Source organism: Typopeltis vanoorti, chromosome 2 (assembly GCF_054136105.1).
Source record: "Typopeltis vanoorti isolate ZY-2024b chromosome 2, IOZ_Tvanoo_1.0, whole genome shotgun sequence".
Taxonomy (NCBI): Eukaryota; Metazoa; Arthropoda; class Arachnida; order Uropygi; family Thelyphonidae; genus Typopeltis; species Typopeltis vanoorti.
This window is the reverse complement of record NC_143550.1, coordinates 170,542,400-170,559,146: the sequence shown is the minus strand read 5'-3', so window position 1 is coordinate 170,559,146 and position 16,747 is coordinate 170,542,400. Positions and strand designations below refer to the sequence as shown.

The 16,747-nt window shown below is 34.8% G+C and overlaps 1 protein-coding gene across 1 annotated transcript in view; it reads right to left on the bottom strand.

Annotated features, from left to right (window-relative positions):
• The window catches only part of LOC150109661 (cardioacceleratory peptide receptor-like), an 84,150-nt gene extending 69,093 nt beyond the window's left edge, over positions 1–15,057 (bottom strand). Inside the window, exon 1 of the mRNA XM_090402878.1 lies at positions 15,034–15,057. Coding sequence (XP_090259004.1) covers positions 15,034–15,057 — 24 coding nt within the window. The remainder of the gene's footprint in view (positions 1–15,033) is intronic.
• Between the last annotated feature and the right edge of the window lie 1,690 nt (positions 15,058–16,747).

Here is a 16,747-nt window from a genome sequence, read left to right as displayed (position 1 = left end):
GCAGGAGGGTAACAGCAATAGCCGAGCCTCAGTTAAATCTTTATTGGCTACACATTGCCATCCATTTCCCTCCTTGGATACCCATTTTAGTCGCCTCGTACGACATGCATGGGCTACATTGGGGCTATTTTTATCCCGGCCACCACACGCGATAATTCTGAATTTTAAATTACAGTTTAAACATAGCTAGTAGATATAATATTATATTTCGTGTATTTGAATACTACAATTAGTGAAATGAGCTCTTAAACCCAACAGATCATTTCAATATACAATATTGTATATTGTATATACAATACAGAATAAGTGATTTAATTTCAATTGCTTGCTGATTTCTAAAATGCGTGTGAAAAACATTTTAAGAATTCATTTTGTTCATTATGTTCTCTTTTCAACAACAGCGGATGTTTATTAATAGCCTAAAGAAGCTAATACGCTGATGATACCATTCTAATAGCAGAAAACAGAAACAAATTAATCGAATTACTGCAGCTACTAATCGAAGAAGGTAAAGAGTTTGGATTAGATATTAATGCAAAAAAAAGATCAAATTTATGAAAATCTCAAAAGAAAACAGATTCGATCCAGAAATATTCATGAAAAATATGAAAATTGAACATACAACAGAATACAAATATTTAGGCACCTACTTTACTGCAGATGGAAAGCAAGATAAAGAAATAGAAATAAGAACAGCCATAGCTAAAGATGCATTCTGGAAAAATAAAGATCTGCTCACAAGTTCTGTGGGTATCGAGACAAAGAAACGAATGATAAGAACATTAGTGTGGCCAATTTTCACATATGGAAGTGAAACCTCGATATTCAAGAAGAGAGTAAGGCAACAGATAATAGCCTTTGAAGTGTGGTGCTATGGAAGAGCTCTGAAAAATTCCATGGACAGAACATGTGAAAAATACAGATGTCCTAGAGTGAATGAGAACACAGAGATCTTTATCGCAGGAAATGATCCAGAGAAAGATGAGATTGGCGGGACATGTACTGAGAGGTTCAGCATGTAACAAGATACTAACAGTGTTTGAAGGAAAATTATGGGAAAAGAATCAAGACATGGCTTGAAGATATAAGATCATAGACAGGATCACATGGCTGTGCAGAAACAAAAAGATGAGATTGGCAGGACATATACTGAGAAGTTCAGCAGGACAGAGGATACTAACAATTTTAGAAGGAAAAATTATGGGAAAAGGATCAAGAGACAAAAAACGAAGGACATGGCTTGAAGATATAAGATCATGGACAGGATCACATGGCTGTGCAGAAACAAAAAGGAAAGCCACCAACAGAGAGAACTGGAAGGATTGGTGCTGCACCCTCTCACTGAGTAAGCTACATGACGAAGAAGCTAATTAGCTATACAACAAATGTCATTTAATAAATACAGTTGAGTTAATATGATTTTTAAACTGTACGTTTTTCATTGATAATGCAGAAAGGACGGGTTAACTTATTCACTGTGACGTGTTGATTATGCAGCCTGTTGTTAGTGATTTGAGGAATAAACTTCAAAAAGCAACGAACAAAACTAATAGTATTCTATTTCTATTAGTTATGCAGGGTTCAGGCTACAATAGCATGATGATAGTCTTTTCCACAAGAAAAAGTATTCGAAATTAAAAAAAAAAGAAAGAAATTGAGTATATAAGTTGTCTTCAAATATTCAAACATAACTAAGCACTTTCTGAATTGCTTGGTGCATTTACATTTTTAACGGTCCTGGTATCATTAACTGACCAATGAGCGTCTAAGAATCGATTTCTCCAATGTCGAAAAATTGTTTCTGTTAATTTTGGTCCCTGGGAGACAATCTTATCTCGTTTCGTACAAGAAAAAATCAACGGTAACTCGAGTGATATTTATTAATATCGAGTACTTAAAATAAAAAATGTCCCTAGCCTTCGGATAACAATAACCTCAAAATTATGTTCACATAAAACGAATCATATCGTGAGGTTCATACACATCCAAATAATCTAAACATTTTACTTGAAAAAAAAAAACTCGCTTCAAATCCCAACTCTTTCCATAATATAAAATTCTTCGGCCAAGTTTATGAAATTTTCTCCTTTCGATAAACATGCTAAACTCAGATCAGCAGACAGCTATCTGAATAATATCTAATACTTCCTACCATATCTCTTCCAATGATATTTCATCGATATCGTTCAGCTAAAATGGTATTATTAATTCTGCCACTTCTATTTAGTTTTTTTTTTTTTTTTTTTTCAAGAAGCGTAGCAATATTATCCACGCAAATAATTCTCCAGATTGAATGTCAACAAATATCGGTTTGGTTGAAACATGATTAATTACAAACAGTTGTTGCCACGATATTACGCTGGAAAAGAATTGTAGAGAGTGCACATACCGTTTGTTTTTCTCTCAGAAGTCCGATGTCATTAATCAAAAAAAAGATCAACAATTTTTAGTATAGGATTTTTAATTAGCTCTATCGGATTTCAAAAAGGGGTTTATCTTTTCAGCTTCAATCACTATGAACAGATACTATATATAGTCCTTATAGTCCTTATAAGGACTGGCTTAAAGGGGCGAAGCAAGAATGCTTTTCATCTTCCCCGTTATCTGTAGAGGACAGTGTAGGATAAGGTGTTATTGAGCTGTTAAAGCTCTGATCATGACAGGTATGTAAATGAAAAAGGCTTACTTAGAAAACACAATATTACTTTTAAAATTTTCTTTATTTTTCAGCACAAAAATTTTTTTAATATAAGTTATATATATAATATTTATTTTTATTTTAGAAATTGTTCTTTCTTAATTAATAACATTCTTTCCAAATCGATCATTGCTATGCCATATGTCGGTGTAAATATGTTGGATTAATCTGTGCAACTTTTCATGTTTTTTTTTCTTTTATCTTTAACCGATTTCAGCTGCCTCTAACAGTATATATGGAATTACACTCTCTCATTAGACGAGGAAATAGATCTATAAAAATATTTAGTATAACTCTAATAACAAAATATTAGAGATAATAATATCCCTAATATTTTATTAGGGTGGTCAAAATATTAGAGACATTCTTATGTTTAACTGAATCCCACACACACCTAATGTTATATGTCAGGCATCTGCTATAAATAGGCTGTAGGTTAGCTTTGCCATCCATCGGTTTGAAGCGGGGATTGATTTTCAATCCAATACCTTGGAGGGTAATGGATAGCAATGCTGTAGCCAATGAAGTTCTAACTGAGGCTCGGCTATTGCTGTTACCCTCTTGCCATGAGCAGAGCTTTATATTGCCATCCATCAACCTCCGAGGTTATTGTTTCCTTCTGTTCCTTATTATTTGTCGAAGCTACCCTACAGCCTATTTATAGCAGGTGCCTGACACTGTAGCTAATGAAGTTCTAACTGAGGCTCTGCTATTGCTATTACCCTCCTGCCATGATCAGAGATTTATATAGCTCAATAACACCTTATCCCCACACTGTCCTCTACAGATAACGGGGAAGATGAAAAGCATTCTTGCTTCGCCCCTTTAAGCCAGTCCTTATAAGGATTCGACAAATAAGGAGATGAATATGGAATCGACCGTGAGATGCGGTGATTAATACCCTTGGAGGGTATTGGATGGCAATGCTGTAGCCAATGAAGTTCTAAGTTAGGGTCGGCTATTGCTGCCATGATCAGAGCTTTATATAGCCCAATAACACTTTATCCTTACACTGTCCTCTACAGATAGCGGGGAATATGAAAAGCATTCTTGCTTCGCCCCTTTAAGCCAGTCCTTTTAAGGACTTCGATAAATAGTTGACATTGTTACCCTGGGAGGGTAATTGATAGCAATGCTGTAACCTAACTCGATGAATTGTACATGAAAGAAATACTGAAGATTGTTTATATATTGTTTTTATTAATTTTCAAACAGGACAGAGAAAAAATCGAACTATAACTAGAATAAAGCTAAACAACATCAAACATGATAGCGAAATGCCATCGATACTTACCCTATTATGCGATCATTATAAGCCCCAGATGGGCTTTCGATCTCGTTGGCCTTTTGTATTGATTAACTGACCAACAGAAACATTATCTATTTAATCATAGTTATTTATGCGTGACTTTATCTCAACGTTTCAACAATCCGTATGCAATGTTCGTAATAATGTGTGTATTTCAATAAATGGCTTGTTATAGCATTCGAAGTATCGACTTCCTTGCATGTTGCTAGCATAATAGAGCGAGCCTATGGTGTGCTTGGTATTCGCAACATGCGATATAGGAAGTAGAAGGAGAGCAATAGATACGGCAGTCTTAACTTCTGATCGCATCGTCATCAATATTTCAAATTGTTTTGTCAATAAAAATGAAAATATCACAAAAACATAATAACATTTTATTGTGTAGTCTTGAACCTGGACAACTAGTTTATCAAATGTCGTGTAATTAACATTAATATATATAATGATTCATCGAGATCTATCGTAATGTCTGTTTATTTTTTGTGAATCCCACCCACAAGGTATGTAAACCTATCTTACATTTGGCAGACACGAAATGGACTAAGGAGAGTTTAGGGAACACTCCCCTAGAGTTCGGATACAACTTTTTTCAAGTCACTTCAGGTCTACAATAAGCACGGAGAGGTGACCTCCCAGCAAGAAACAAAAATGGCCCACCACTTAAAGACTTAAACACGCATTAAAGCCGCGTTATAAGATTAAATTCTCAGCCAGGTAGTTGGAGAGCAAAGAGAGTTATAAACTCGACCAACTAAGCCAACTAAAGTTTCGTTGTTCAAAAATAGTTTCGAGGATAGTACTTTTGTGAAAATGCGACGAGTATTTCAAAAATTATAAAAAGCTTATGATATATCGATCGGTTTATGGATTATGTACTCTACACTTAAGTTTGCTTTATAAAGTCTAATACTATAAGTGGTCCAATCGGAACCAAAATTCACATTTATTCAACAAATATCAGCAGGACCCAAATATCGCGTTAATAAATATCAAATAGTGAATATTATTACATTTTATTAATGAGATGTTATTTAAGAATTTTGCGAGATGCATTAAAATTGGACTACAGGACATCGAGTCCCACTTTAATGCATTCAGGACATTAAAACACACACACACACACACACACACACACACACACACACACACACACACACACACACACACACACACACACACACACACACACACACACACACACACACACACACACACACACTGTTTCCACAAATCGTAATACGCCTATGACTACTTTTCGGTTTTGACGTAGATGATATACTCTCGATGCTAATAAACTAACCCTAGAATTTTGGTCGTCGTCGTCATCCGATAGCATCCTCTAGAAAGAGGGTTGCAGACGATGAGCAGCTCTTCTCCATTTCTCTCTCTCTGTCGCCTCCTTCATTCTTAAACCAGTCCATTCCACAATATCATTGAACCACTCTCTAGTTGGTCTTCCACGTCTTCTCTTCCCCTCAACTTTCCCTTGTAATATAGTTCTTGTGAGGTGTCCCGAAGAGCCTCTCAGAAGATGTCCTGAAAATCTGGTCTTTCTTTGCATAATATTATGAGCGGTGTTCTTTCCATCCCAACTCTTCTTAAAACTTCTGGATTTGATATTCTCTCTGTATAGCGAATCTTTCTATAACACCACATTTCCAATGCATTAATTCTTTCCATATCTCTCTTTCAAAGTGTCCAAGACTCACTTCCATAACTTGCAATACTCCAAACTGTTGCTTTAACTATTCCAACTTTAACGCCTATTTTAATACTCTTCTTTATTAAAATTCTCCTCATTTCCATAAATGCCGATTTAGTTTTACCTGTTCTATTTCTAATATCCAATTCTGAAGTTTCTTTCTCTGAGATCCAGCTATCTAAATATTGAAATCTATCCACGTCTTCTAAAATCTTTGCTCCACATCTTATCTTTACATCATCTCCTACATTCCTCAATTTCAATTAAACTCAAAATAATAACCATGCTATCACTGAAATTGAAGCCTCTCTCTCTCTCTCTCTCTCTCTCTCTCTCTATGTCCTTTTAATAGAATTATAGTAATTTAGTGTAGTAAAACATGGTAATTTCGCTTGCCCCCTAAAATGCGAAGAACCTTTATTGGACTTTTCAACTGGAGGTTAGTTATCCGGTCTGATATGCAGTTGGAAAGGTTTTCGTGCCTGAATTTCAGGTTTTTCGTTCCGCAAGACTGGTAAACCGGGGAAAAACACAAGCATAATATTCTATCCTCACAGCTTAATTGCTTAGGGCGTATAACATCAAAAAATTTCTTTCCTTTATACCTTGTGATTTTTGGTTTATTGGTAAATCTGAAATAAATTGAATCATTGTTGTAATATAGTACAATATGCGGAATTTGTATTTCATTTTTGGAACAAGAGAGACTGCGTTTGTCTATTTTTTCCCCTTCCTTAATTAGTTTTTAGGGGATTAAACTAAGTCTTGAAGTCTTTATTTCCGTTTTAAATAAATAAGAACAAAATTTGGCATCAATGTGCGATAAGGAACTGCTAGTAGAGTATCTGACACGTGACTAATCGCCTTACATTTAAATGATTAAAGTGAAAACTTATTTTCAGATAAAAAAAAAAGTGTTTACTTTGCTGAAGTTTTCATCACATCTTGGGACACTTCTTTTGTCGCTTTCTTTTCCAGCCAAAATAACGACACTCCCTGTTTCGAAATAATTCGTCTCCGCATCCGTTAGCTACTTCCCAGTATCAGGAATGTTACTTGTTTACATCTTGCGCAATCAGTATTGAAAGTACGATCGATTGTGTTCTAGTTAAAAGTGCAAATCCGAAAATCCAACTTAATCCTGGTGATTTTGTTAGAGGATCAATTCCGTAAAGTAAAATTACGTCTGATCCTCTTTACATTAAAACATGCACATCGATACATCCCACATCTGTTACAATTTATATTTCCAACAGATTATCTAAAAGCATTTAATATCTGTTCCGAAATCCCTCTCTAATGAAAACACGTTTTTGTCAAGAAAATTATTAAATTTAGCTGCAACTGAAAATCTTCACAATTATTTCCTTGGCTGAAGATTGCTTTCATTTTCTGTTTGTTTTCTTATCAACTTGTTGTCGGTCTGGTTGGCCGAATGTGTTTAATCTAACTTCTCTCTAAACAACGGACACACAGGGTTCGAATCCCGCCGCGAAAATCAGTGACACCTCAAGGAAAAAGAATGCCATTGACAACCACAGCACACTGGCGCCGATAGGATTGACGCCCTCTCAGAGCATCGGTTACTTGTACATGAAGACACGTTGCTTTGTAGTCACAGAACATTCAACATAGCAAGTGGAAATTGTGGATATCCAATACAGATGAGTATATAATTATAATATTTTTTTTTCTTTTCACTTATTCGGTGATATAAATATTTATCCTCAACTAATTCCCTTAATATCTGAGAGTTTTTTGTTCCTTACAGAGACACAAATGCTATGCTTTTTTTTCCATATGATACGCACGCAGATGCAACGATTCCTAAATCTTCCGTAATTAAGGCTTGTAAAGTTTCATATGAGATTCGGCACTGCTGAGCAGTCGTACAGACCACACAAACTTTTAAATTTAAGATGTTGGCATTCGTTTCAATAATGCTTTTTCATCTTCCCCGTTATCTGTAGAGGACAGTGTAAGGATAAGGTGTTATTGAGCTATAAAGCTCTGATCATGGCAGGAGGGTAACAGCAATAGCCGAGCCTCAGTTAGAACTTCATTGGCTACAGCATTGCCATCCATTACCCTCCCAGGGTTTACTCCATCCCTACTACCAGAATGCAACTCTAAATAATAAAACAGTGATAAGCTATTCTGTTAATTTTTATATAAGGTGTATATGAACTTACGCTAAATAAGTTCTATAGTTCTAAAAATATTTTTGATATTTTCTCATTAGATATAGATTCAAATATAGTTCAAAATTTCTATTTAGAGACTTTTGTAAATCTTCAAAGAAATAACAATGTACATAAGAATCTGGAATCTGACAATTATATAGCTGTCGGTCGCTCAAATGGGTCAAAAACTCCTTGCTTATTTAAAACTACAGAAATATGACTACTGTAAAACTACCATCAGATGTCTCTGATGTCCGATACGAGACATGTTTATGTTTCTAAGTCTACACTACAGCTGCCACATCCAAATGCTCTTCTGTCTGCTGTTACTCTACTAGTTCTATTTCAGGACGTTCTTTAGAATAATGTATTTGATACTGCTTAGCTCGAATATACTTTCCTAAACACATCGGTAATCGTATAGCAATAGAGAGAGTGATTGGCCTCTGGGTGTTGATGTACATGGAAATTCAAAATTACTGTTATCTGTAGGAAAAGGAGCAGAGAATTAATCCATTTCTCTGGGTACCTTAATCCAACCTTAATCCCCAGTACATCGATACATTAATCCTTATCACCACTTCACTTCTGTTGCATTTCCTACTCTGTTAAAGATTTTTAATAAAATATTAACATCGCAGTTTGTCTTAGCTGTAATGAGTTGTTGCTTGCTACTATTTTTCACCTCACTATCTCAATAAAGTGTGCTGATTAGCTTGCTGTTTAATAACTTTGGACCTGAACTAATCTGTGGTCTTTTATGTATTGAGGAAGTAGAACTTTAGTTTAGTATACGTGTGCGGCTTTTAATTATGAAATATCGATTCCTTCTAGCATGCAAGACATCCTCTCGTTGACCAGGGTGGTTGCCACACCCAATGTCTTCCTGTCCTTTAATTTCAGATAAAATTCTTCAAGTGCATGCATCACTGCAACAAAGAGATTGGCTAATTGAAAACAGGACTATCTCTTGATCTCTGTTTACACAGTCTATTTTGACGTTTTCTGTAGAAAATGGCGACATCCAGGATCTTTATGCTTTCCACTAAACAAGTGGTATTCACTTGAAGCTGGATCAATATATGAATCATATTTCTTCTTCAGTGTGTCGTGTATTGTGTTTTTTCTCTTTTTGGAAAACTTTATTTTTTTCTATTTGGAAAACTGTATTATTATAGTTCGCCCAACGATTAGAGATCCTTCGACACTTCTGCGCATCTCAGAAAAAGGAGAATCCATTCCGATAATAGGGTAATCAGTCCGTATTGTGGGATGAGTTGTTTATTATTACCGGTCGGATAATTAACTTCTCTTTTATGATTATTGTAGTTAACTATGTTGCTTGTATAACAGTTGGAAAATTTTACCTAAAAAGCACGTGATTTCGCTTGTTGGCGACCAGTTCGGACGTCCTTCATTTCTTTCTCCCCTTCAGCATGAATCGACTATTCTTAGCAAGACGCCAAACAGAGATCTACAAACTGTGGACGAACTATAACAATTAGTTTCATCTCACCTTCCTTTACAGGATATTGAGAATAAAAATTATTTCTGCTGGTGTATGAGATAAAAAGGTAGCATTTCAACAATAAATCGACCGTAGAACTCACTCAGTTTCACACCAAATTATAGACTAGTTATTATTAACAACACGAGATGGCAGTATTTGTCTGCCATATTCTTGCACACGATTTCTTCAATATAATCCGACTAGAAATCACCACAACTTACGGATTGAGGAAGATGGAGACCGGATATCACCGATTTCCAAATCATTATGGATTGAGACTACATCCTATTCTATCGGGAGCTGGCATAACATTATATAAAATTAAAGCTGTGTTTGTCCAAACTGTGGACAAACTGTGGACCCAGGGAAAAGCGAGTCTGCATTATTTCTAAACTGGTATTTTTAAAAACAACTTGAGTCACATCAGAAGCGCAGTCTGGGCCGACGAGAAAAGGAGGAATGCCAGTTCAAATTACCGCCTCCAGACTGTCCGGAAGGAGGTCCCACTAGCCTCGTTATTATCAGTACTCATGAAAGACCGAAAAAAAAATCTTTTTCACTGTTCGAAATGTAGCCATTATTTAAAAAAAAAAACATTCTAGTTATGTGCATTATATAGACTATTATGTGTGCCGAGATCACGGATTTAAAAAAAATAAATAAATCGGTGATCTTCACTCTATTCAGAAAAAAAAGCCCAAATATCAAAATATTTTAAATAATTTAAATGATAGGTGGAAATGACAACAATTATCTTGTCCGAAATGAGGAATGTATTTATTCTAATCCGTTAATGTTTTTTCTATATTTAAATACAACTATATATATGATGGTTGGTCTCTAAATAAGTTCTCAAAACTACCAATATGTTAATATGCAACTTCAATACTTTTATAATTATCACGCACGTTCGATATAATGCTAAAATTAAATATTTTGGAAATTTTAATTAAAAACATATATGGTTTTATAGCAAGGAACTCACCACACGAAGACATGCGGGTTTAATCTTTATTGAATCTTATCTTATTCAATATTCTTATGGTTATCTATCTGTAAGAGGTGTCCTCCAAAAAAATGAATGCTCTGGCTGATAATATCTTTAAAAAAATGATCCGATAAAATAAAGTTAAAATAGATCAGATATTTAGACTGTATGTAATCATAAAAGAAACTCGTTCTCGAGATGCATGTGAGCAATGACTTCAGTCTATCATTAGAAGTAACAATTTCTAGTTGAAATGGAATGTGTAGGTGTGTGTTCCAATCCTACTTGAATAAGCCGTCTTGTTCCACGCATTTAACAAACAAATGCTCAGCTTCGTTGTCGCTAGATCACAATTTAAAAAAAAAATAATGATTTAATTAAAATTAATCTATACAATATTTGTAAAAAGAAAAAAAATATTAACAATTTTCAAGTAAGGATAAGTTAGCCGGTCTCATACACAGGTGGAGCCCCTCCCCCCGAAAACTCGGGTTTTCCATCCCTCGAAACAAGAAAACTGGCGTCGTCACCACACATATCTACAGACACAGAACTCGGGTGCAATTATCCGGGATACTGCCGTATGCTAACAACAACAAAAACAACAGTAGATTGTTTCTACTTTTATTAATTTAATATATTTATTTTAAATTTTACTTGCTTTTTAAATAATCTGAAAGCTATGTTTAAGAAACCCCATTTCAAGCCACTTTAGGTATCCAATAAGTGGATTGATGACCTCACACCATACAATAGAATCTATCACTTACCTAGTATCTAAGTTGTACTTAGGTTAGAGGGTAGTTGTTCTAGTCCTTTTTAGGACTTCCAGGTTAACGGATGGCAATGCTGTAGCCAATGAAGTTTTAACTGAGGCTCAGCTATTGCCGTTATGAATACAACCATGCCATTTATTCTAAATTAACTATATAACTATATTATTATTTAGTAAACATAACTTTGACTATAGATATAGATTTCAACAGTATACATCATAGTATTCACTGTACAATAAAGTTTATGTTTATACATTTTAATAGGTAATTAACTTCATATTCACTATTTTCATGTGATAATCCCAGAATCATTTCAATAATGGACAAAATTGAGTTGCAAATATGAAACTATGTGTCCGAAAAAATGCCAGAAGTATGAGTTTTCATTGCAAGCGAGTTTTTGAAGATACATCTTCAAAAATCTTCAAAAACCTGTAAGCCGATATATGCGAGGGGAAGTTAATACGTAGGTAAGACTGTGATACAAGAACACAGAAAATTAAAGACACGTGCATTTGGTTGTAGACAACAAAAATTACATTTTCCTTCTTTGTGTTACCTAGATCAAACTAAAAACCAAATTAAAATCATAGTGTTGAAGTTAAATCAAAGTAAAATAAATAAACTAAAAATTAGATACAGCAAAAGGACACATATAATTAACAACAAATCATAATTATTGTTATATTTTGGGCGCATTTATACTACGTTGGATACGCTGTTCATTTCTACGTTTGCTTGCAGTAAATGGAGGTAAGATTGTAATCGGGTGTTGTAAATGCAGTGTTTCCTGTACTATTATTTGAAAAATAATGGTACAGGAAAAATAATAGTAATGGAAAAATAAATTGGGAAAATTGGCTGAAAGGTCAGACCTGTAATTATTATGAGAAGTGGGAGAGCGAAAAGGGAAAAAAATGTTTTCAGGGCTTTTTTTTCCCTTTTGACTTTGAATCGAATGCTTCAGAGTTGGTTGGCTATATCCTGTAGCCATCTCGAGCGAGTAAAAGTGGACGACTGATAATACTCAACTTAGAACCAGAGTTATAACAGTTCGAATCATCGCCCTAATATTCTTGTAATAGGAGTTGTCTGACTAGCTACATTAGTCTTATTAAACATAGTGAGTCACTGCTACGACTAGAAATTTATACCGAAATTACAAAGGTTAAATTATATGTGATCGTAACACTTTTTTTTATTATGTGGATTAATGTGGAATGATGAGATAAAGATTTGAAAAACGTGTTATTTTGTGAGTCAATCTTAAAAAAGTGCTAGCATAAATATGGCGTTGCTTACGGATGACTTTAGCCTTTTTGCATCATATTTTGGTATTCTTTCATCGATATACTTTCAGTTGCAGTAAATGTTTTCAAGTCGTAAAATGACCAACATATTAAAAGTTGTCTGCTGTAGTTTAGACCAAGTATGAAACATTAGATATATCGATGGAGTAAGTTCTAACTCGCAGAGCAATTTCAGTATTTTAAAGGGTATATTCGCTTCAGATAAAGGTATGTGGTGTGAAATCGCGGACATATAACCCACAAGTGCTATTTCCTCATGCGATGGCATTTCCCTGAAATTGCCTACCGTGATTGCGGTATATAAAATGGCGCGACCTTCAAAATAGCAATCTACAGAGGAAGAATTATTGAACATTCTGGAAGATCGAGGCCATAAGAAATATCTTTCCAACATCAGAAATATCAACACAGGCTCATGTTAAGCGAGTGCTTAAAATTGCTTCATATTACCTGAAATATCTCTCGTATTTCTGAACGACTTCTGTAAAAAGAGCTGCACAAATATAGTACGGAGAAAATCATGGCTTCTACCCGAATGTGCTAAATATTTCTTGATTGGTTGATTGTTGAGATAACGCCAAAGCAACTTAGGCTATGTAATTAAATTGGCTTTATTTCTCTGTTGATCAACAGGTTATATTTCGCAAAACACATCAGATTCTTTGTAGAATAGGAAATCCTGACAATCTGTTTCTATCTGACGACATTTTTTTGCCACAAAGGATATTTGTTGTTGTTTTTTTTTTGCCTTCAGTCGTTTCTTTACTCCCATGAGCTGTTCTTGTGAACTATCACGTTGAAATCTTTAGTTTTCTTCATTGCCTAAAGAAAACACAAAATATAATCGACATTCCTAATGGGCCATTGTAACGAAAATGTCATAACGTCTTCTTTTATTTCATTCTCTTTAACAAGTGCATTTTTGAACCAGCCTGCCAACTTCAGTTTTATTCTTGGAATCCAACATGTCGCTATGGGCTCGACCCTAAACCATGTGGCATGGAAATAGTCACTTGTTTACATCAGGGCGATTTCTATAAAGAATCGTGTACAAAATTACATACTTTATCTAAAAACATCAAACAAGAAATCCCCTGGGAAATTTTTCAACTTGTTTATGAACTTTTTTTGTCAGTCTATTGAACGAACGTTCTTTCATAAAGATAACTGAGTTGTGAATTGTTGTATGCAATTATACACGCAAATCCTCAGGGTCTCTTATCTGTCCCAATTATGAATACTTACGAATATTGAAAATATCCTAAAAATAAAAGGAAGAATGAATTGCGTATTCACTACGGATTTCCCATAAATATAAATTGCTATTTCTTGCCTGTCCCTTGTTATTTTGCGAGTACAAAAGCCTTTCTAGACAAAGTGAATCTTACCACACCTCACTTTATTAAAGATAAGTAGCTTTCTGTTGTTTTTTGGTCTTTCCATTTGCTAGTAATACGTTAAGCGCGATTATCAGAAATATTCGGCACACTCGTAAGTAAAGTAAATATTTCTTTATTGGCTTTTGGGATTAATAATGCAACATTCGAATGTGATGCAATGACAATCGCTATTGTAAGACCGAGAACAAACATGTTGGGCAACAACGTATTCCCTACAGATTTTTTTATATTAAAATTGAATGGTTTTTGACATAATTAAGGCTCGATATATTTGTTTTTTGACTGATATGAATTAAGAAAATTCTACAGATAAAGAAAACCACAGCGAAGGTTATTTTGAAAGCCTCCAAGTATCGAGTGCGGGCACACATTTTTCCTTTTGTTCTCTTTATGAATTAAATAAAATTAATAGGATAGTTGTGGTGTTTTTGTACAGTTAGTCACTAATGTTATTTAGAGAGTAGGTTAAGTTTCTTTAGGTTGCACCTTTCATTGAGAATCTTTTTGATTCTTCTACGCTGTTTTCAAATAAATGGAAGAGCTGATGATTTTATTTCTGGTAGCCATTGGCGTTTCAGAAACTTCATGGTTGCATTTATACGTTTGCGAAAAGCAGCATCGCGCAAGTGTTCTAAAATGTGGATTATAGTTCAAAAAGAAGTTATTTAAAAGCTTTGGTACGATAGAGATGAGACCGAACAAGGCCTTACATCTTAATTATTACGCTAAGCAATTCCGACTGCTGAAGTAAATGCGAAGACTTCAAAGTCTCGGCAACTGAGACTTTGCAGGCCAACAAAATGCTGCTGCTCAATAGGCCTAAGTGACAACATTTACAGGTGGTGCATCATCCAGAAAGTTCGGCTTCTTCTAAATCCAATCTTGTACTATTTCCTGGAAAAAGAATCGTATTTACCTTATGTTTAATTCAACCAGGACCTCACGTAAGAATAAACATTTCTTATCGATACGATATGACTCTCTTAACATCAAAATAAGGTAGTTTTACCTACAGCTGTGCTTTACCTACGTAGATAAAGTTCTTCTCTGATGAACCACCTTTTAAGAAGGTGAATTTGAAAATTCCATGATGAATCATTTTTAAAAACGTTTGGCTGTGAGAAGAGCCTGCATAATTCAGTGGAAGTGGTGCTTACCTCAACGCTTCGAAAGAGCGCCATGAGTTCGATTCTAGTCACCGACTAGAGGGCATTTTTTCGACCGTTCCTCAGTTATTCGATCTCTGGCACGGGCAAGCGGGGTTTTTCTCCCGAAAACTCGTTTTTTTGTCCCGTAAACTCAAGAAAATTGACCGTATAGTCCATACAATTTTCAGACATTTAAAATATTGTGTTAGGATTAGGTGCCACGAGATGGCTGCAATTGTTAGCCATCTTTTCACTGCGTGCCACTTAATTACTGATAGCGCTGGACCAGCTATCTCTGATTGGCTACCAGTGGAGATTGAACTGCCCGCTCAGTCTCCAAAAGTTAGACGGGGCTAAAACGGTCTCCTCTACTCCCTATACGGGAATAAAAGGCTTCAGCATATCGTTCTCGTGTTCCTTTCTAAAATCTTGGAAACCACTTATCATCGGACAATTAACACCCATCTATTCTTCCTACATATTCACTATATATGAAGGTGTAGATGATAACTTTCTTCTTTTTATATTTGAATAAATGATTCAAACATAATTTTCCAGACGTACCGGCATTTCTAAGCACAAATGCATGATATTCAAATATGAGTTTCGATAATGACGTAAAGCATGCTTCTCTAAGGTACTAAATTTGTCTCCACCCCTCCCCCTTACCGATTACTGTTTTAGAATAATGTGCATTTGATTTAGAAGTGCCCAACCCACATCAAAAGTTGTGCATTAAACAAACGTAGAATCAAACTCATTCACTTTATTCTCAACCGAATTAAAGTTTATTTTTTCTTTAAAAACTCGATTTAGTTTATTGTAACCATGCATGACAAAAATATGAATTCTTGAATACTTTATCGTTGTATTCCAGAGAACAGTGCTACAAGTACAGCTAACGATCGACTAAACCTACGCGTCGAGACCAAATTTCTAGCATAACAGGTGGCAATGTCATTGATAATTTCGCTCACATACCGTGTTGTCGATACTTTCAAGGTTACTGGTTTATAATTAGGAGGGTAGGGTAGCCTGTAACAGTGTCTGTTACTTCATTTCTATGTCCACAATTATATTTTGTTATGATTTATAAATAAGAATAATAATTATTATGCAATATGGTTCTAGATTCGTGCTCTTCAACTTTTTTAATTATAAAAGTACTAGAAAAAATATGGTAAATATCCCCTTCACCCCTCAACCTTATGGTTGTTGGAAGAAATGCTACTTTAATAGGAAATAATAATTAAAGAACAACTGGTTCCCTTTGCCTTCCTTGCCCAACGGTAAGTACTTGTGTGTTTTCAGAGGTCGATTTGTACTGTATTCGGGATGAAAAACCAGAGTTTCCTGGTGAAATAACTCTCCTATCTCTGGATGAGTCCGCCAAGCTCACCTTCATTTGAAAAGTCCTAAAAATTGTTTTTGTAGTCCTAGACGTGTTGTCTTTCCAACCAAGGGACTTCATCCATACCGAGTGAGGTACTGATGTTATATAATTCGAATTTCCCTCATTTCCCAGTCAGTCAATCAACATATTCAATCAACATTTAAAATATTTTCTAATTTTCTAACTCATGTTGTCAATAGTTTTAATATACCAAACTGTTTAAACAATAAAATTAAGGTTTAGTAAAAGTAAACGCTTATTGCACATGTGCACACGTTTAAAAGTGAACATAATTAAACATTGATCTTTGAGATAATTAAAATACAGGTA